The sequence below is a fragment of the Nesoenas mayeri genome (assembly GCF_963082525.1).
Source record: "Nesoenas mayeri genome assembly, chromosome: 4".
Classification (NCBI taxonomy): domain Eukaryota; kingdom Metazoa; phylum Chordata; class Aves; order Columbiformes; family Columbidae; genus Nesoenas; species Nesoenas mayeri.
Genome location: NC_137540.1, coordinates 54,086,623 through 54,107,116, shown reverse-complemented (window position 1 = coordinate 54,107,116; position 20,494 = coordinate 54,086,623). Strand labels below are relative to the sequence as shown.

The following is a 20,494-nucleotide window of genomic DNA, read 5'->3' as shown; positions in this document are numbered from 1 at the left end:
CGCCCCAGCTCATCTGATAAAACCATTACAAGCCCCACTGGTCCCGAGACACCCGGCCACGCTTCCCCGGCCGCGGCGCGGGCGGGCCGGAGGTGGGTCTGCCCCGGCCCTGACCCGGCCTGGGCCCTTGCGGGGCAGGCGGGCGGGGCGGCGGTTGCGCGTCCCGGCGGTTGCGCGTCCCGGCGGTTGCGCGTCCCGGCGGTTGCGCGTCCCGGCGGTTGCGCGTCCCGGCGGTTGCGCGTCCCGGCGGTTGCGCGTCCCGGCGGTTGCGCGTCCCGGCGCGGCCCCGCTCCGGAAGAGGGAAAGAGCCAGGCGGCGGCAGCGGGATGGCAGCACGGAGCTCCGCCGGGGACGCCGCGCTCCGCCGTGCGGCCGAACAGTGGCTGCTCTGGGATAAGGTGAGGGCCTTCCGGGAGGGACTGCGGACGCGGGGCGGAACGGGGCTCCGGGCCACGCAGGGACTTGGTGGGGGAGGCGATGGAGGCGCGAGCTTGTGAAGTGTCAGGAGGGCGTGGGGCGAGACTTGACTTCCAAATCGCGTCAGTCCTTGGCGCGGTGAAGGCTCTTGGTGAGTCCTTCCCGCTGCTGTCCCTCCATCCCGCCTCTTTATCCCGCCCCGCCGTCCTGAGGCGCCGCTGGGCCTGCGGCTCCCGCCGCCCCGGCACCTGCCGCCGCAGCCCCCTGCAGTGCAGAAACCCGCCTGGCTGGTCACTGTGGGCACTGCAGCTGCCTCTCAGCTCTACCGAATTGCTCTTTTAAAACGGCCTCTATTGTTCCTACCCACTTCTGGTGTGGGGGCAGTTGACTTAAATTATTAAAGGCAAAAATACATTGCCGTGTGAAAAACCTCCAGGTACCAGCTCAGTTTTTATTAACGATAATGCAGTGCCGAACCAGCTCTTCTTTCAGAAATGCTGGTGTATCACATCAAATGACCATAAGCTTTTGTGTGTCTCTATTTTTTTTGCCAGTTTAACTGATCTTGAGAAAACAGTCTGGTTTTAAAAGGCCTCTTATCTCCATAACTTCCTTGGCTGTTAGTTACATGCCTGTCATCTGTGTAATCATTTCATTTTCAACTGGTTATTCTGATTATGTTGTGAAACCCTCTGGAAGTCTAAGGCAGCATCTCTTATAGTATCTTTGCTTTTGAAAGGTTGTCTCTTTGTTAACAACTGTGCCTTTGACTCAGTCAGAATTGACCGGTGTGCAGGACCCGTTGCTGATTGCTCAAAAACGATGAGGTATTTTCATTTCTCGGGGAAATCTTGCATGTTTGTATTAAGTAACAGAATAATCCAATATAACCCTTGTCTATTTGTTCTGATGATATTAAAAAGAAAAGGTTCCTTTTTGACGTGTAGAGATAGGTTAATATTTACTGATGATAAGCTGCACATTTCTTACAAAATAATAGTTTACAAGAGAAAAATTAAACCTGTTTAGTCAGTAGCTGTCCCTGTACTCTGAAACCTCATGGCGACTCTTTGCACTGATTAAACCTCTTTGGGGCCTTCCTGTAGCCCAGGTTAAAGTAAATAACTTAAGTGTTACCAGGTGATGTTTAAGGAAAATTGCGCTACTGGAAATTAAACTCCATGTTAAATCACCTGTCACTGTATTCACAGAAATCAGTATTCTCATACTCTCATCCAGTTTTATTTGAGAGTAGAAAAGGTATAACCTGGGACAACCAACAATGAAGAAAAACAAAAAGGCACTTCATTTTTCAGATAAAATTGGGTCCTTCTTTAGTAGAGGTGCTGTGAGGATTTGGCCTTGACTTTTTCTTCTGCTTAAAAAAAAGTTTAGTGTCTTTCCCTTAGCTGCACACAGTGGCATCATAGCATTCCTAAAATTGAAAAAAAATAGGAATAGTTGTCTGTACAGTTTAAAAAAAAAAAAGGCAGACTATTAAGAGACCCTAGCCATAAACAAATATAACAGTAATTGTGGAAAAATCCTGCTATATTAAACAGACTTCGGCCTGGCTTTTAGCATAACTTTTTAGGGGGGTGGCAGAGGGGAACAACGCAAACAACTAAATTCACGCAATCAAGTTTTCTCTAGCAAACGATGTGGACAGCAACATTGAGACTTAGGCAGGCACCTGCGTAAGTACGATCACTTAACCAGACCTGAAAAACTGGATGATCCCTGTAGTTACACAAGTAGCTACCAAAGCTGGGAAATCCCTCTAACAATGATAACAAATAAAAATCTCCTTGGTTGTGAGAGCTGCAGTATGATCCTAGTGCCAGGCTGCCCTCCTGTATTGGCAGTACAGGTTCTAGTCTGTCCAACACTGACACAAACATGTGCAGCATCTGCCTGATATGGTAAGAGACAATTCCTGTGCACAAAGATCATGCAGGGGAAAAAAAAGGTGAGGGGGCACTGTGCAGAGCCTAGTGCAAGACATGGCATTTGGGCTTTACCTGCAGGACAGAGGGCTGGTACTTCAGCAAAGAGTTCTGCTTTTGAACAGCCTGAACTCGGAATAGCTATGCTGACCTATATTACTCTATAATAAGATAGAGTTATATTTATTTTTAGAATTATAGAATATAATTACAATAATACGGAATTATGTTGAGCATCCTGCAAGGAAGTGTCAGTTACAACATTATTTGGTAAACTGGTAATTATTAAACTGGACATCAGTAATTCTGGGGTACTAATTACTTATTACACTCAGGTAACCTGGCTGGTTTTTTTCTTATTTAGATTATTCTGCATTATATAGTTTCCTCATTAGCACCCAGGGCTCCTTAGCTTTTTGAGTATTTATGTAAACTATGGTGTTTGCGCTGCAGCAGCGAATACACAGGTCAACGATTAGGGCATCCAGACCCGGGTCTCTTGTGTATGCAAGCTCACTCATGTGCCTGCTACTGTGCATGTTCTGCAGCATTTTCTGGAAATATATATATTTTTTTGCCTAGGATGATATGCCTTCCCGTGCTGTAAGCATACCTAGGTCATCCCAGAAATAGTAAAGTCTTTGACTTTTATGAGGTCATTTGCTTGAGTAGTAATGAAAACTTGTGTCTGTTTGGAAATTATGATCTTTGTACTCTAGCGTGAAGTGTGTGTAATGATGCGGTGAGTAAGTGGCGGAGGATGCTGCCTCTCCACATAACCCTGTCGCCTGGCAGCTGGAGCGTGCAGCTGTCCTGGGGGTCAGCACTGCTCCAGAAATCAAATAGTAAACTTCACAAATGCCGTGTTGTTAAGATTGAGATGTTGGGGCATACAGGACTTTACTGTTTGGAAACTTTACTGTTTTCTAAACTTTACAGATTTGGAAACAAAGAGAGTTCACAACAATGAAAGGTTGATACAAACAATATCCCAAGAAAAGCAGTGAGACTTGGAAACTCCTTGCTGTTGACAAGCAGCCTGACACAGCCTTTCCGTCGCCACGCTGCACAGTCATGTCATTTAATAATTCAGCTGTAGTTGCTAAGCTTTCATCATGAGCGTTGTGCTTATTTTCACAAACATTACCTGCAAATATATTGTGAATTGTCATCTTCTGACCAGACTGCTTAGTTTTGCTGCTGCCTCTGGTGTTAGCTAGTCTTGGGACAAGGTTATGATTTTAAATTTTTTTTAACTCTGCTTATAGTGCTATGGAAGTAACAAATATTTCTTAATCATCAGCTCAGCTTACTCTCTTATATCTTTAGCTTAGTTCTTGTGAGGACAAAATTTCTCTAAACTGTAAAGGTGCTTTTATTGTTTGTTTTTGTTTTTAAAACCAGAAATACTAAAACAGACAACTTGGAAATCTTTCCGCTTTCCAAACTGTGATATACACAGTGCTGTCAGGGAAGCATGTCCACTTACAGAGATAAATCTAAAATAAGTAATACTTGAGATTGTACTGGCTTAAAATTAGGAAGATGAAGCAGGAGTTCTGGTCTTCTTAAGTGGTGTGTGATGTTTTGATACTGAAATAAGCCAGTACAGAGAGTGGGAAAGTCAGTTCTGTTAAGAAGCTTGAAGGTATTAAAAACAAACACACAAAACCTTTTCTAGAATATCTGAACTTTGTATCTACAGAATCCCAAAACTTCTGCAATAGTGAAGCAACTGGTTGCTGAAGGAAATGCCGCAGAACTGCAGAAGTACTTCGGCTCGCGGATGGAGTTTGGCACAGCGGGGCTCCGCGCGGCCATGGGCGCAGGGATTTCCCACATGAATGACTTGACCATTATCCAGACAACCCAGGTACCATGTTCAGCACTTTATCTCACTTAACTGGTTGTGTATGGGAAGGGAAGAGCCTCATTTATGACAAGCAAACGGGTAGTCTATGGAAATAAAAGGTTTTTACTGTTCCTCCAGTTTTCAAAAATCATTTAAATGGTAATTATTAGCTGAGTGCTGATCTCCAAAAACAAGTAGAGAGAAGGTATTAAGCCATTAAAATAGGTTCTTTTTCATATTTGATTTACAACTGAATTTATACACAGCTACAGTTAAACTCAAGTGGATCACTTAGTCCTGATGTAACAACTACAAAAAAAACCCGAAGGTAGCCAGCATTTGGCTAAGCTTCGTGTATGCTGGACATAAATTTACGTAAATGCAGTGAAGCTATGTATGTGCATACTGGTCTTAAAGATCTGCTTGGGGCGAGCTTAAAAAACCCCAGGACCTTAAATTACTGGAGCTTGGAGTGGTGGCATATCATGTCCTAAACAGATGTCATTATTAAGGGTGAGATTCAGTTAAAAAAATGAAGTATTGGCCAGTTGTTGTCTTCCTCATCTGAGACCTAACACAGGTGAATCACTTCTCAATCTGCAATTCAGACTAATCAAGTTAACTGTTTCTTTCTGAACTTGTTTCTGATTTTGGGGAAAGTATTTAAATGCTGTCCAGCTTCACTATGTTGATTTGAAGGTTTCTGATATTTCTTTGTGTTTATTGGTCCTGGACAAACTGAATCCCAATTCCAGTTCAGTGAGATGGTATGTGTGTTCACCTTTGTAAGATGTCAACATCTTAGCAATCATCTTAATGCAGTGATAAATTAAATATTAAAATTGGATTAATGAAGTTGATTAGTTGTTGTCTTCAGGGATTTTGCAGGTACCTTGAGAAGAATTTCAGTGACCTGAAAAAGAGAGGAGTCGTGATTGGGTTCGATGCTCGTGCCCATCTTTCAAGTGGAGGTAGTAGCAAAAGGTACTTCTTAGGTTTTAATTTATTTTGTAGCTGTCTTGTGTGATCCATTATGGCTTTATATCTGCTTCAAAAGTATTTTATCTTTCTGTAGAGTGAATTAAGGTGAGGGATTTATAGTATTTTTATATTTTGTTAATGACAAAGTATTCCTTGGCGTCGTGAATGCCTTTAAATTGGATCTGTATAATAATTTGGGTTTTATTTATGTTTGTGTGGTTTTGTTTGTTTTAATTGGAGTGAGGAGGGGAAAAAAACCTGTGAATACTAGAATCTTAGTTGTGAGAAAAGTAATACATTTCTATGGCATCTTTTCTTGTTATTTAGGTTTGCAAGACTTGCTGCTAATACCTTCATCAGTCAGGGAATTCCAGTTTATCTGTTCTCTGATATAACACCAACTCCTTTTGTGGTAGGTTTCTCTATTATATCCTTTTATAGACACACAAATTCTGTCAGATATAAGAAATTTAATACCTGAAGGAAAATTAGACAAACTACTTTTAAGATTTTCATCTCTACCTGCAGTTAGTCTTGTGCTTATTTAGCTATATTTAGTTTAGAACATCCACAGCAAGAGAAGAAGGAAGCTGAGCAGAGTAGCAGTGATGATGGGGTGTGTTTCTGCTTTCAAGCAGATTTCTTGTGGATGGCATCTCATTGTTTCTAGATTGCCATGGGGTCTGAAGTCTGAAACATGCACACACATTTAGGTTTGTGATTGTTGGTTGGGTGTCTTTTTCTTTTTTTCTTTCTTTTCGGGGTATTGAATCCAAAGTTACACGAGGGGGGCTGTTGGACGTGTTACACCAGGGGGGCTGTTGGACGTGTTACACCAGGAGGGCTGTTGGACGTGTCAGCATTTTCACCATCAGATCACTAGGTGTCAGTCCTCTAGAGCAATAAAGAAAATCCCTACCTTTGCACGAAAAGCAACAGTTTCTCCCAGTGCCAGTTACTCCAGTGAGTGCTGGAAACAGAACATAACGGGATGAAGATGTTGCATGTAGCACTTTTGTACTGATACACATTTTGGTAGATTTAGGGTCAAATTGTTCATAGTGCAGCCTAAAGCAGTTTTGCTGGAACAGCAGTTAATCTCATTTGCTATTAAATAAAGAGCCAGGAGTAAACTTGAACTGGACCTGTGGTCACAAATAATGCTTTATTTTTAATTCACTCCATCTGTTTTGGACTAATTTGTAAGAGCTCTCTCCAAAACAATTCTCCTCTGAACCACGATGGAGTGGTTGCTCCATGGGCTGCTCTCCAAAGCCAGTAGGAATGAGGCTGCTCCAGCGGTAATTCTCTACTCCATGCAGACTTCTGTCATTACCCCAACAAACTTTGCACCCTTCGTGGCCTTGGTATCTCATGTCATTCTACAGCAGACAACATGTGCATTCCGTTTCCTTCTATAAAAATACTATAGAGGTGCACAAAGCATCTGAAGCAATGCTAAGAATCTATAAATGGGAAAATTCACAAGGAAAAGCAAGGGGGTTAAGTGGAGCAAGTACTATTTAGATTCTGCTTTAGACCCAGTCTGAAGGAATCACATCCTGGCTTTTGTTCCATTCAGAAGTATGGAAGTATTGCATATGCATCAGAATAAATAATACATAGAATTATGCACATTCCACTTCAGCTAACTTTCTCTTGTTACAGCCATACACAGTCACACACCTGAAGCTTTGTGCTGGAATTATGGTTACAGCTTCCCATAATCCGAAACAAGATAACGGTTACAAGGTATGCCTATATGGCCTATTTTATGGCTTTTTTCAAACATTTCTGTCCATGTAGGGACACTAGTGCTATTGTGCCTCTCATGTTATAGACCAAGTTAATTGATAGTTTGATCTCTTTTAGATGTGTGTATTTAAAGCTAGTAGCATGTTATACTAATAGCATAATTAAAATCTTATCTCTAAAAAGTGGGAAGATAAGCAATACCATTGCATACTTTGGAACACTTTAAAATATTTACTGACCTATTTTCAAAAGCGTTAAGAATTTCTCCAATTCACAACTTTAAAAGTTCTCTCTAATTTTACAAGCCCACAGGATTAAAAATATGTGAAACCTAATGAGTTCCTTGCACAAAACATTTTGAATAAATTCCATTAATTTACTGTAGTATATTTTTCTTCTGCTAAGTGACATGGTAAATAGTGTGAATTTTTTCTATGACAGAAATCTGCTTTCCACTGAAAAAAACATGGCTGAGCTGCCTGTCTGCCAGTCATCCCATACCTGGACTAGTCATATACAGACTGTTGCCAAAATACAAAAGTGGAAGTGGGGAGATCTTTTTTGTCTTCTTTATAGAAAAACAAGGCATTAGCAGGAATGATTTGTTGCTGTCTCACTGCAGTACCTCATGTCTGTTTAAAATTGCTCTTTTTAAACATTTCACGTATTGATTTTGATAGCTTGTTTGGATGTTTTATCAATAATTTTTTGAATGGACTTTTCTTGTTGTTTTGTTATTTGGGCTACATGTATATTAATATATGGCCAAGATGCTGTTAGGTATCTTTCCTTACACTTGTGGTCTGTAAACCATCAGTAAGAGGAAGTGTGCAAACAACTGTATGTAAAACATAACGAGTAGAGCTCTTTCTGGCTGTATAAACAATCAACAAAAAGGACAAGACTACAAGTAATGAGCATCTTGCAACTTAGTTGAATTTGTGCTTGCTGTTGTGGCAACACTGCTGCTGGAGGCAGCTACAAAGTTTTTGTGCCATTCTCTTTACTTTTTTGTGGTAAATGTGTTTCACTTTTGCACACTTTTTTCCTCTTAAGAATTCTTCTATATGCAAGGATAATATATAAAAATCTGGAAGACAATATATGCATGGGCGAGTTATCAATCCCAAGGCTGGCAGACAGGCTGATACTTGAATCTTCTCAGTAAATGAGCTGGGTGTTGTTTTGTGTTTCGTTCTGAATTTTGATGTCTTCTGATAAAAATTAAACTATGTTTTTAGAGAATAAAAATGGGCTGTGAGAGGAAACACTGAGAACATGAACAGGGGAATACTCTGGGTATACTTAAGCCTAATTTGCTCTAATACTCTAACAAATGTAATGTACCTTAGCCAACAAAAAAAATAACGAAGCTATCCTGCAATATTAATGACCAAATACTCACCCTATTTATTATTTAGGTTTACTGGGAAAATGGTGCTCAGATCATTTCCCCTCATGACAAAGGAATTTCTCAGGCTATTGAGGAGAACCAAGAGCCATGGCCTCAGGCTTGGGATGACAAGCTGATTGACAGCAGCCTGCTACTTCATGATCCTTATGCCACAGTCAATAAGGAGTATTTCAAAGATATACAGAAACAGTGCTTTCACAGGTAACTGGTGTTAACTTTGTTCAGAATATGTGATTTTTCCATATAGCACATCAGTAGGGCAGGTTATGTTGGTGGAAGTCAGAGTGGCCATAATCCAGTTCTGTCTGTGCCTTCTTGATGTCCTTGGTGGCAGCACTGCCAGCTGTGTGCTGAGGTAGCAAGTGGGTTGATAAAGCTGCTCTGGCAGGAGTCTAACGCAGCAAAGTGAGCGATTAGTTTCTGATAATGTCATCTCCCTGCATTCGCATGACCACGTGTCAGCCAAAAACCATAGCAAGACTGGGGCCATCTTGTGCAGCTGACACCAGGCAGCCTTCAAATGAGCTTCTAGGAGAGAAGGTGAACCAGGCTGCTAAGCCAATTCTAGGAGAAGGATGTCTTGCTCTGTCATCCCAGCCTGGCGTGGGCTCCTGGTGGGCTTGAGCGAGTTGCGTGAGCCTATTTCTTGTCACTTGCTCAGTAAAATCTTCACTCAACAAAATCAAGTGGATATTTCTGTTTGCGATTAACAAGTAGAATTGGTTTATGAATTAGGTGAACAGCAACCTGTTAGATCTGCTTATTTACATCAAAATTTTAACCACCAGTAACCATGTTCTTACTCTTGCTAAAAACTAAGTCAGAATTACAAGAAGGTTGGGGCTATGTGGCTAATTATCCCATTTTTCAGAAGAGGAGTTCAATGTCTCCTTAGGAGTTTGCATACCTTTGGCTTTGTTTTACACTTTTCAGTAAATGTACTTCATAAAAACAAGCATGCTGAAATGAGGCGTGCTGCTGTCGGTTCACTGTGTTCACAGCTTGTGGAGCTGATTTAAATGCCAGAGTTGGGGATGAAGACTCTTGTTAGTCAGTTGGGTTTGTTTTCCACTCGCCTCCCTTGGGGTGCAATGTATACTGTCTTTCTTATTCCAGTGATTTGCACATACTGGGACATTAGATATCAAGAGCGATTCATATTGCTGAAAAATGAGGCTAAAGCCAATATTCAAGCTATTACCTTTAAAATTTGACCTACTTTAATTTATAGTTCTAAAAGTGATATAGAATACTGAGTCATATCTGTTTTTGAACATAGTTTTATGCAGAATATTCTTCCATATCCAAGTTTACTGTTAATCTGTTTTATTTCAGGAATATAAACAAGGAAACAAACCTGAAATTTGTTCATACTTCTGTGCATGGTGTAGGTCATAAGTTTGTGCAGTTGGCCTTCAAGGCATTTGACCTGAGCCCTCCTTTTGCTGTTCCGGAGCAGAAGGATCCTGATCCAGAGTTTCCCACAGTGAAGTATCCAAATCCTGAAGAAGGCAAAGGTGTTCTGGTAAATAGATTTTTATTTTATTTTATTTTTAGTAGTTGCAATATCTTTCAGACAGTGTTTCTTTTCCACCTCTAGTCGTAGAGATAAATATTGCTTGAAGGTCTATTTTGATTCTGTTTTCATAGCCTTACATTTAGTGAAGAATCAGCTGTTATCCTTTCATTGAAATTTAGAATTCTTTTTGAAGCAATTGGGTTATAATTAGTTATAACTTTAAACTGCTTTGTTCTGTGCTCTAACAGAATGGGCAGCATCTGCACATAGAACAAAGTGATACAGTTCCTTTTAAAAAATAAAATAATAATATAAATATCTTCACACCTGGTTTTGGAAAGTTTCTACAATTTAAATCTGAAATACAAGGATTAAATTGTTCTGATACAACACCGGCTGGGGACAGGGGAAGTCCTGACAGGTGTTTAGAATTTCTGCTACAAGTATTTCTTCTACACTTTGCTGTCGAAGGATCCTGTTGAATCCAAGTAGTGTTTGACTCAGGCTGCAGAAGCGGAATAATGTAGGCGAAGCTAAATATCCTGACCGTGCTCTACTGCTGCCGGGCTTGACCTTTATTTTTCGAAGAGACACATCATGATTTTGGGTTTTTGAGATTAAATAAATTGGGAAAATTATTTAAAAACTATACAGAAAGTGAAAACATGATTTGGGATTATTAACACTCACCTCGCTTACCACTTTTCCAGACATTGTCTTTTGCTTTGGCTGAAAAAGATGGGGCAAAAATCATTTTAGCAAATGACCCTGATGCTGATCGACTTGCGGTGGCAGAGAAACAAGAGAGGTATGGTAATAAAGAAATGCAAACCATTTACATTTTTACTAGCCTTTAGGCTAGGCTTGTTCGGGAGATTTTTGCTACCTGTGTTGCAGAGGAAGATAGGCTAGTCACAGTAGTCGGTTTTGGACTGAAAACACATAAAAATGCTAGAGGACTGCATGAAGCGGACCACAGTGGGGGCAGTAAATGAAAATAATTAACATTAGACACCGTGTAGAAGCCTGAATAAATACTTAAACTTGCTGCACTTGAGGCATGCACAGAAGCATACGAATTGCTGTGTTTGTGCTACACCTTTTGAAAGGTGGGATTTCAGTTAGAAATTTTTCACAGAACACTTATAAACATTTTTATGTTTATTAAAGAATAACTTGAATATTCAAGAGAACCTTTAGAGTTCCCTGATAATCTCAGGGAACTTCCCTGGTCTTTAATATGAGTTCCTTCTTTTTTAAGTACTGTTAGACCAGACATTTTACTTATCATTAGATAATTTGAGCCTCTCTTGCTCAGTTCCCAATTTCTATGCATAATGTTACACACCTGCATTTCACCTTAAGCTTTTTTGTGGTTCTTCTCAGTATAGTCATTTGTACTCTCTCCTTTAAGGACCAGCTAGCTATACATACATTATTTATCTATGTACATCCTGTCAAGGAATGGAATTACCAAAGGTAAACTTGCTTAAACAGGGGCTCCTCATAAATTTTTCATACATGTGGAATGTGTAACCTGTAGTTCTGGCCTGATATTGCCATCCCTTTAGTTCATGCCCCCTGGTATCCTGTACTTCTACAATTGTTTGCATTTCTGTATTGTGGTCATATTTGATTTGAAAATTGAAAATAAGCTCAAGTACTACTTGGTATCATACCTACAAATAGTGATGTTTCTCTTTTACGTACCCTGATAAAGCAGAAACTAATCTAAGCAGTGAGAAACCATAAATCTTTAACAAAAGTAAAATGCACCTCTCTGAGCTGAAAACCTTGAAGAACAAAAATCTGCTCCTGGGCCAAGAACAGCAATAATGTAAATGAATTCCCTATGCATGAGAGCCAGAAGAGGGGCATAAAATCACAGCAACAGTCCTTGGTACCTGAGGGATGAGATGGGCACCTGCTAGATGTCCTCAGTGATTGTGGATGGTGCAAATATTTGAACCTGTATCAGTTACACAGATACCAAAAAGCCAGGAAAAGGAGCCAGTGCACATATCCATTTTGTTCTCCAGAGCGAATCTCTTTTGGTCTTGCAGCAGCTTCAGAGGTGCCAGTGTTTTCTTCAGGGCTCAGGGGCTTTTTTAAATTCATTAGCCTCACAGCATTAACTAAGGAGGCTTTTCTGTCTTTAGAAGAAGAATGGGTAGATTGGCACTCTCTGCTGTATCTCTGCAGTGTTAGCTGGAATATCCCTATTTTATTGTTTATGGCCTGTGCCAGCCTCAGTTAGCAATTTGGCATCAAAGAGCAAGCATAAAAAGCTTCAGTTTGTGCTAGTTGTGATGGGTTAAAGCAAGAATGCAAAATTGCTGATTGTTTTTTTTTGGTCTAAAAACTGATAGCTATCAGAAACTTGAAGAGGGGATGTTAGTTTAGTGTGTTTATCGCCACTGAGAGCATGAAGCTCTCGTTCTGCTACCTCTTCACTAATTGTTGAGCCAGTCAGTTGTCTCCTAACTTTCAGTCCTGTGTCCTCTCAGACCTCTGCCGTAGGTGTTCATACACTAATCAAATATTAATATAGGCTTCTACAGTATCTGTACTTCTTCTTTGACAGAACCTCCTGCTAGAGCGTTTTCTCTCTCAGGGCTCTTACGCTAAGTTGTCGCTGTGCGTTGCTTTGATGCCTGTTGGCATCAATAAATGCAGGAGCTGAGTCTGCTGCTCTTTCACAACAGGTACTGTTTCTGTAGGTCTTGATTTTTGTCAGTTTGGCAGTGTCTTTGTCCCCTTTTGTGACTGTGAATTTTTGGGCAATTTTGACTTCCATCTTTCTCTTGTTCCTTCAGTTTTTCTTGTCCTTGCAATAAATCAACGTTAATATTTTTTTTTACCCATTTGAGATTTTTTTCCAGTCTTCTCAATGACCAGTTGATGTATTTGTGATTAAATAAAAAGTATTTGTCACTAAGTCCACTAAAAATACTGATCCCTTGAGAATTGTATTTTTGTGTCTCTGTGCTTGTCTTAATCAATGATTTTTATAATGTCTGCTGAATATTTTTGTTGTACTTAAAATATGTTGGAAATATCACTTTCATCTTTGGGTAAACTCAAAAGCTGGTGAGTGTGATAGACGAGGAAAGTAACCACTTCAGAAATTTTTGGGGGAGGAATTATTTTTTTGTTCATAAGGAACACGTTACCTTGTTACTGCTGCTTGGAATTCAGATGCAGTGGTTTATTTGTTAGTATTCATGTATGAAAGAACCAATAATTTTGTTTTCCTCCAGTAGTATCGTTTGAATTCATATCCTTCCTATGATTTTTTGTTCCCCTCCAGTGGTGAATGGAAAGTGTTTTCTGGAAATGAGCTGGGAGCTCTTTTAGGCTGGTGGATTTTCACTTGCTGGAAAAATAACAATAGGGATACTTGTGCCATTAAAGATGTCTACATGTTATCCAGTACTGTTTCTTCCAAAATCTTGAGAGCAATTGCACTAAAGGAAGGTTTTCACTTTGAGGTAAGCAACATGTGACACGTTATTCCGTATTCTTTTATTTGCTTTCCTAGGCAGTGTCCTGTCTCTTTGGAACATTGCTTTTATTTTTAATTGTCTTTTTTTTTTTCTCCTGACTGCTGTAGGAAACACTGACAGGTTTCAAGTGGATGGGCAACCGTGCCAAACAGCTGATGGACCAGGGAAAAGCTGTTCTTTTTGCATTTGAGGAGGCTATAGGTAAGAAACACAATATTATGTTCTGGTATCTTGTAAAATAGTGAAAGTAGGACTACAGCATAAAATGGCAACATAAAGGTGTCCTCAACACAATGGATGTTTTTCCAGTGTGTAATTGATAATCATCCGTTTGTCTGATTGATATTACTGGTTTTAATCCTTTGTATCTCTGCTTAGCGCAGAGTGCGATGATGTGAGTAGCATGGCTGTGTAGACTTGGATGCAAATTCTGCCCCAGCTACTAAAACTCTTCCCCCTGCATTATTCTGACTTCAAGTTGAGTATGTTTACCTGACAGTTTTAAACTAATTTTGAAGTTTTGAATGTGAACAAAATAAAGTAAAAACTTGCCCAAATTATACTTTTAAACTACAAAGCTATAAATTTCTGAGAAGGAAGTTGAAAAGCTATAATGCTATTTCTTGAGTATCTCAGTACTTGAAAAATCAGAGAAAATGTGACTAATTTCACAGATAATTATCAGTGTTACCATATGCTCCCATGTAAGCATAATCACATTTGAGACAAAGTGCTGTACTTGCATTGTTCCTGCAGTGTGGCATTTCTGTTTCATGAGAGCTCCCGAAGTACTCAGGAGCAGCTGGCACTGATATGGTACAAATATGTCTCTGTCTTGAAATTCCATTAAATAACTTGCTTATCAAAATTAACACTGATTAGAAGATAATTTTTTTTTCCACATTTGGTTTAACTCTAAAATGTCTGTACTATAGTTATGTGCATTTCTCCTTTAAAAGATGTTGGTTCAATCAACTCCCCCACCTTCCTCCCCCATTGTATCTTATTTACTCAGAAAATTATACATATCTGATATATTTTTATTTGTTTAGGGTATATGTGCTGTCCTGCTGTTCTGGACAAAGATGGTGTCAGCGCTGCTGTTATAACTGCAGAGATGGCAAGCTTTTTGGCAACCAGGAATTTGTCGTTGTCTCAGCAGCTGAAAGCTGTCTATGATGAGTGAGTTTGGTTATAATTGTTTAATTTTCAGATTTTCTCCCTTCTACATATAGGGACTCAACAGCAACTGATAGTATATGAAGAAATAAAACCCGTGTTATTGTACTAACTCTACAATTGTGTGTTAATAGTAACCTTCTAGAAAGTGCTCCTGCCCCATGGGCATGGATACATGTATTACTTGGTTTTGTGTTGTTTTAGGGTATTTTAAAAACGATAATGTTACCTTACTAATTCCCTATTAATTAATGAGATTTTTGAGTTATTTCTGTTTGGTTGTCTGAAAGGCTTCCCTCCTTTTGAGCAGTTCTGTTCTTGGGTCCTTTTACAGAAGACTGGCCTGATTTTCGGCCAGCAGTTTTGCTGGGTTGTAGAGATCATGGCGCCTTTTGCTGCTTGCATGTGCCAGACGCATAAAAATGTTGATGGCAAAATGGGTCTAAGTAGCTCTGGCATATTTATGCGACTCATAGAAGCCAGCTTGCTCCTGTCCTGGTTGCAGAGCTACTTGCAATTAAATTAATTCGAGTTGGCTCTAAAATTGGGCATTTTATTATATAATTTTGTCTTTTCTTTTGATGGATAGTATGTGTTGGTTGTTGATTGTTCCTTCTGTTCTAGAATACTGAGATTGGAGCTGATTATGCAGAAGTGCTGTGACTGGCCATAATTATTGGCTACATACTGCTGGGTATCCCTCTGAGAGCTTTTAATATGGGGCACTACTTTCCTTTTGTTCTTGTTTAATGTGTTCAAAGACCCACAGAAATCAATAGCAAAGATGGCTACTGGATTTCAAGGAGCAGGGAGTGTTCTTTGTGGGAGTTTTGAGTTGTTTGTTTTAAAGTAGGGAGCAGCACAGGCTGGCTAATACTTTCCACCACTTCATGTCTCATAGACACTAAGAAGGAAGTGATGGAACCTGTGAAGAGTCTCATGGAAAACTCCAGTCTCGGTGCTGCTTGTTTTACCAGTCCTCAGAACTCTGATTTGTCTGATGTCATCCACTGTTTAAGAAGGAAGCAAGTGACAAAGACTTGCTAACACTGTATTGCTAAATCCCACGATTTATTTGCTATTGTATATGGCAGAAGTTTAGCTGCGCTCAAGAAACAGTAATATAGAAGAGGAATTCATGCCTAGAGCTGCAAATATAGCGTCAGACCTGAGAATTCTCCTAATTACTAGTAGCTGGAAGTGTATATTCAAAGAACTATCCTCCTCTGGCTCACACTTTTTAAAATACTCATTTAGTAAACTTCTGCTTTAGATTGCCATCAGAAACAGAATAAGTGAGTGGAACTTAGCTGTGCCACAGTGCTGCTATGTACGTAGCTACTGAAAAGGACTCTAAAAGTCAGAGCTTAGTTAGTGTAAAAGCAGTCTGTAGATGCACCTCAAAGTAATATGTCAATGCACATAGTCACTGTGGAAAAGCTACAGATACAGCGAAGGATGCAAATCTTATTATTAAATAGATGCTTGATAACTAGAACTGCAGGTGGGAATTATTGTTATGTTTTGGGGGTTTGTTTTGTGTGTTTGCTTTTTGTTTGCTTGTGGCTGGTATAGAGTTGCAGTTTTCTAGTCGTTACTATTTTGGTCTTTGTCAGATTTGTCTTGTGAGTTGCGGTTGAATCAGAAGAAACTATGTATTCTGGAGGTAATAGAAGGGGATCTGTTCTCAAAGAACTAAATGCAGATGAGGAAACAACACAGTTTTAGCAGGCTCATCACTTCTTTCAAATATAGGATAGGTTTTGTAAAGTCCCTTGCTCAAGACTGATTCAACAACTATTGACCTTCAAGTTGTCCATTTTGGTATAAACATGACGCTATTTAAGGAACCTTTCAGGTTTCAAGCATGAACATCCTACTACTAATGAAAGATTATGCCCTTGAAATGTTCCCTGGCATCAAGGATACTCATCAAGTGTTGATCACTAGTTGATCACTAGTAAGAGCTCACTTAAACAACCAGTCCAGGCTTGTATGCTTTTCAACAACATGCTGCTTTGAAAAGTCAGTGTTAGCAGATGATTTGTCTTTGCAGATTGTGCATCGTATTACCTGGCAGCAAACAGATATGGTAAAGAGACAATGAGACAATGTTCAGAAGAGTTTGGTTTAGTAGAAACACTTTAATGGGAGAGCAGCTTTTGAAGTGTTATTGAAAAAAAAACCAGTCTGGAATTTGTTTTACTCAGAAAAGGTCAGCTGAAATCCAGTTGAAGAAGCTGTTTTGATGTAGTCTGTTCTCTTCCTATGGCGGTTAGCTCTCTTCAGGGCAATACTGACATCTTGTTTTTTCTTCTGGTTTAGCAGTAAACTTTATAATTTTTAATCATTACAGGGAAAAGGTGTTTGCACAAAAGTTTCTTTAAAGTATGTAAAATAGAGACAATTGAGCTGTTGAGGCCTTTTTAAAATAGTAAAGGGGTGAACTGATACTGTGGTTGGGTGACCATGAGTATAGATTCTTGCTTTATAGAAGGTTGTTTAATGTGTATGGTGTACAACTCTAAGAAGCACATCACTTCTTCAATTCGTTAATACTGTGTCTTCACAGATATGGCTTCCATATTACCAAAGCTTCATATTTCATCTGCCATGATCCTAAAGTTATCCAGCAGCTTTTTGACAACCTTAGGAATTTTGATGGAAAAAACACATACCCAAAATCTTGCGGTAGATTTAAAGTTTCTGGAATAAGGGATCTAACTACTGGCTATGACAGCAGCCAGCCAGATCAAAAGGCTGTGAGTATCTTTTTAAAATTACATATAAATCATATAAGTATGTATATACATGTATATAAAAACTTCTGTGGAGAAACACTGAAAGATTATGTTACATTCTGAGTCTTAAAATAAGTTAGACTGGGGATTATTGTTTTGCCATGGTGGGAGGAAATGAAGGGGAGGGGTGGGGAAGGGTTGGGGTGTTTTTGATTGATTTTTGTGGTATTTCTTCTGTCCAAGATGACAGTCTATAAAGGGAGGTAGGAGGATATTGCTGTCTTGCTATAGCAATGTTGCATTATCTTGTTCTAAGCGTAAGTTAAACTGTCTGCTGAGATGTGGCTTAGGTTTTCCACAATCCATCTTTCTTTTCCTCCTGGGAAATGACATCACAGAGCAATTTGTATTTGCAGTAAAAATATTGACTAGGCTTGAAAGGAGCTACCTAGCAGTAACATACTGCTACCAGATTCTAGGTGGAGGATAAGGCTGTAATTTGCATAGTGTCCTCTCAAGATCACAAAGATGAAGGAAACAACAAAGCTTAATTTTAACTGATCCTTCAGTTAAATTATATGACATCAAGTCATGAGTTTTGTCTTGAATTAATTCTATATAGTCACTTGCCAAGCCTCTAAAATCTATTCTTACTATTTCTAGATACTTCCCACTAGTAAAAGTAGCCAAATGATAACGTTCACCTTTGCTAACGGAGGAGTGGCCACAATGAGAACCAGTGGGACGGAACCAAAGATCAAATACTATTCTGAACTTTGTGCACCTCCTGGAAACAGGTATTGTCACCTAGAGCAGTAAATGCTGTGTAACAGAGACTGTGTGGCTTTTTGATGTTGTTTTGGTGTGGAAGGGGCTCTTCATGATCAAATAATATTACTGCAGTCATTATTTTAGCAAATGTATTTGCATAAAGCTTCAATTCTGCAAAATTTGTTGGTACATTCTTGTCACTGAAATTCCTTTGAGCTTGGTTTCACATTCAGTAAAAACAATATCAAGAAAAACATTCTGCTTTAAATGATAGTAGATACATTCACTCTCTTTTTATGCACATAGTTGCTTTAAATTTAAATAACTATATATAAAGTGTTCTAATATATTTTAAACCCTTTTATGTTTAGTAATTATATCCTTGACTGATAGCCTTAGTTAGTCTTAAAGATAAGCACTTATTAACTTTAATAATGAAAATGCTTTCTCACAGATGAAAATTCACCTGAAAATACTATTACAAATATAAAAGTTGCATTTCTAATCACATACATCTAGTAACAGAAGATCTTCTGAACTCAAACTGGCCATTCTATTTTAGATTATATTGTGGGTTTATGTTTTCCCATAATCTTAAGTGCCTTCAATAAACGTCACTTGGTAATGCACTGATATTCACTTCCATGAGAAATCAAGTGTATATACTTTTAGCTTCTCCACTGTGACAGTTTTCTGTATTTGTGTGGATTTTGTTTCTCAGTGATGTTGAGCGGCTGAAGAAGGAACTAGATGAATTGGTCAACGCTCTTGAAAAACACTTCTTTCAACCAGAAAAAAACAATCTTCAACGAAAGACTGAGTAAAGTAGCAAAATTATTACCTTAATTGGCTTTTTTGCAGCATTAGAAGTGCATTATTTAAGAAGTAAAGATTTTTAGGACCAAACAGCTGAGAGCTCAGACTAAAAAGACTTCTGCCTTTATTAAGAGTTACTCTGGGTACTCTTGGATCTAGTGTCTTATTTTGGAAGGAAAATACCTCTGCCCTTAAAGGACCAAAAAAACCCCAATCAGTTGAACTGAAAGCTTTATCAACTAAATGTTGACTGCAAATGTATTTCAATCAAAACTTGTTTTAATTAAATATTATAAGTGATATCCTGATTTCTGAAATGCAGCCTGTTTTGTGTGGACTTCTATTTCTTTTCTGTGTGAGCGATAGTACGATGCAACTTTATCTAGGTTTAGATTAGCAAAGCAAGTTCTTTGGTTAACAGGAAATATTGAAAGCCTGTGGTGACACTTTGGCAAACTTGGGGCAAATGTTTCAGAAACAGTCATCTTTCTTGGGGATTTTGGCTCAAGAAATAAACAAGAAAGTCACAATGAATTTGCTGGAGAGCTATCTGCTCTGGGACTGTACAGCATATTTAAGGTTAGAGGTACTAAGTGTACTAAACTGGCTTTTAGTACCATGAGTTTATTAAGATAATATATCTGTACACAGCACCCTTCTGTTGCCTCATTTAGCTATACATAATTAGTTCAATGCATACCCAGATCTCAGAGCTGTATGCTGCCAGTCTGGGTGCATAACTCTGCATGTCTAATTTAGAGCAGAAGCTTCCGTTTTTTTTGCATGCTGTTGTCTGCACTTCCAGAGTTATTAACTTTAATGCAGGGGTTTTCTGCATTTTCAGTACTCGTTTTGGATATCAGTGTAGCTCTAACAGTTCCAATACTTCTTGAGTAAAGAAACCTTTCCTTCATTTTTGAAGAGGCATTAGGGAGATGTGAAGAGAAAAAGAGGGAAGATTAAATAGAGGTAGCATGTGGAGATTGTGCACTCCTGTACTCAAGTGGAAGAAGAAAGCTGAAAGGAAATAGCTCCCCTATGCTATTGCTCTTCTACACATTGATTAAAAGAAAAGAAGCAGAATGGAAGATTGGGGCATCTCATTCTCCTAACTTGTCCTTAATTTGTTCCCCCTGTCATTTCTGTAAGTCTTTCAATGTGGAACATCCTCCCTCGGAGAACACTCTCCTTGGGGTGTGTGGGTTCGTGGGTGATGCAGGGTGTCATGTTCATCTGCACCATCAGTTCTGGCAGAACAGGTAGAAGGATGAAGCTTGTTGGGGCAATGGAATGTAGTTTGAAAACTCTAAATTATTACTGAAATGCATTCACAACCATAGCTACACACTTTTTAAAATGTAAAACTTTAAAGCTTGATTATCCTCCCAGAAGTCAATTTCTCTATCCTTGTTAATTTCAATGCAACTCAGAAATTGCACCAGTTGTGCAGCTGAGTATGGGGAAGGAACCTCTTGAAAAGCTCAAGAAATCTCTCAGTGGCGTGATGGGAGGGACACATGTGCCATTTGTGTTCAGCTATGACTTGTTTCATCCTGCATGCAGATGTGATTGATTCTTCAAGGTGTAATGCTTTTTA

General features: G+C 39.2%; 1 protein-coding gene across 1 annotated transcript; it reads left to right on the top strand.

The window, feature by feature from the left end:
• Positions 1-326: 326 nt before the first annotated feature.
• PGM2 (phosphoglucomutase 2) lies at positions 327-18,911 on the top strand (the record flags this gene model as incomplete). The annotated part of the gene is made up of 14 exons (XM_080344395.1): positions 327-398; positions 4,069-4,236; positions 5,093-5,199; positions 5,524-5,608; positions 6,865-6,948; positions 8,373-8,566; positions 9,701-9,890; positions 10,595-10,692; positions 13,195-13,375; positions 13,498-13,591; positions 14,443-14,572; positions 17,142-17,331; positions 17,974-18,107; positions 18,803-18,911. The coding sequence occupies 14 exons, from the start codon at positions 327-329 to the stop codon at positions 18,903-18,905; spliced, it is 1,830 nt and encodes a 609-aa protein (XP_080200521.1). The 3' UTR covers positions 18,906-18,911.
• Between the last annotated feature and the right edge of the window lie 1,583 nt (positions 18,912-20,494).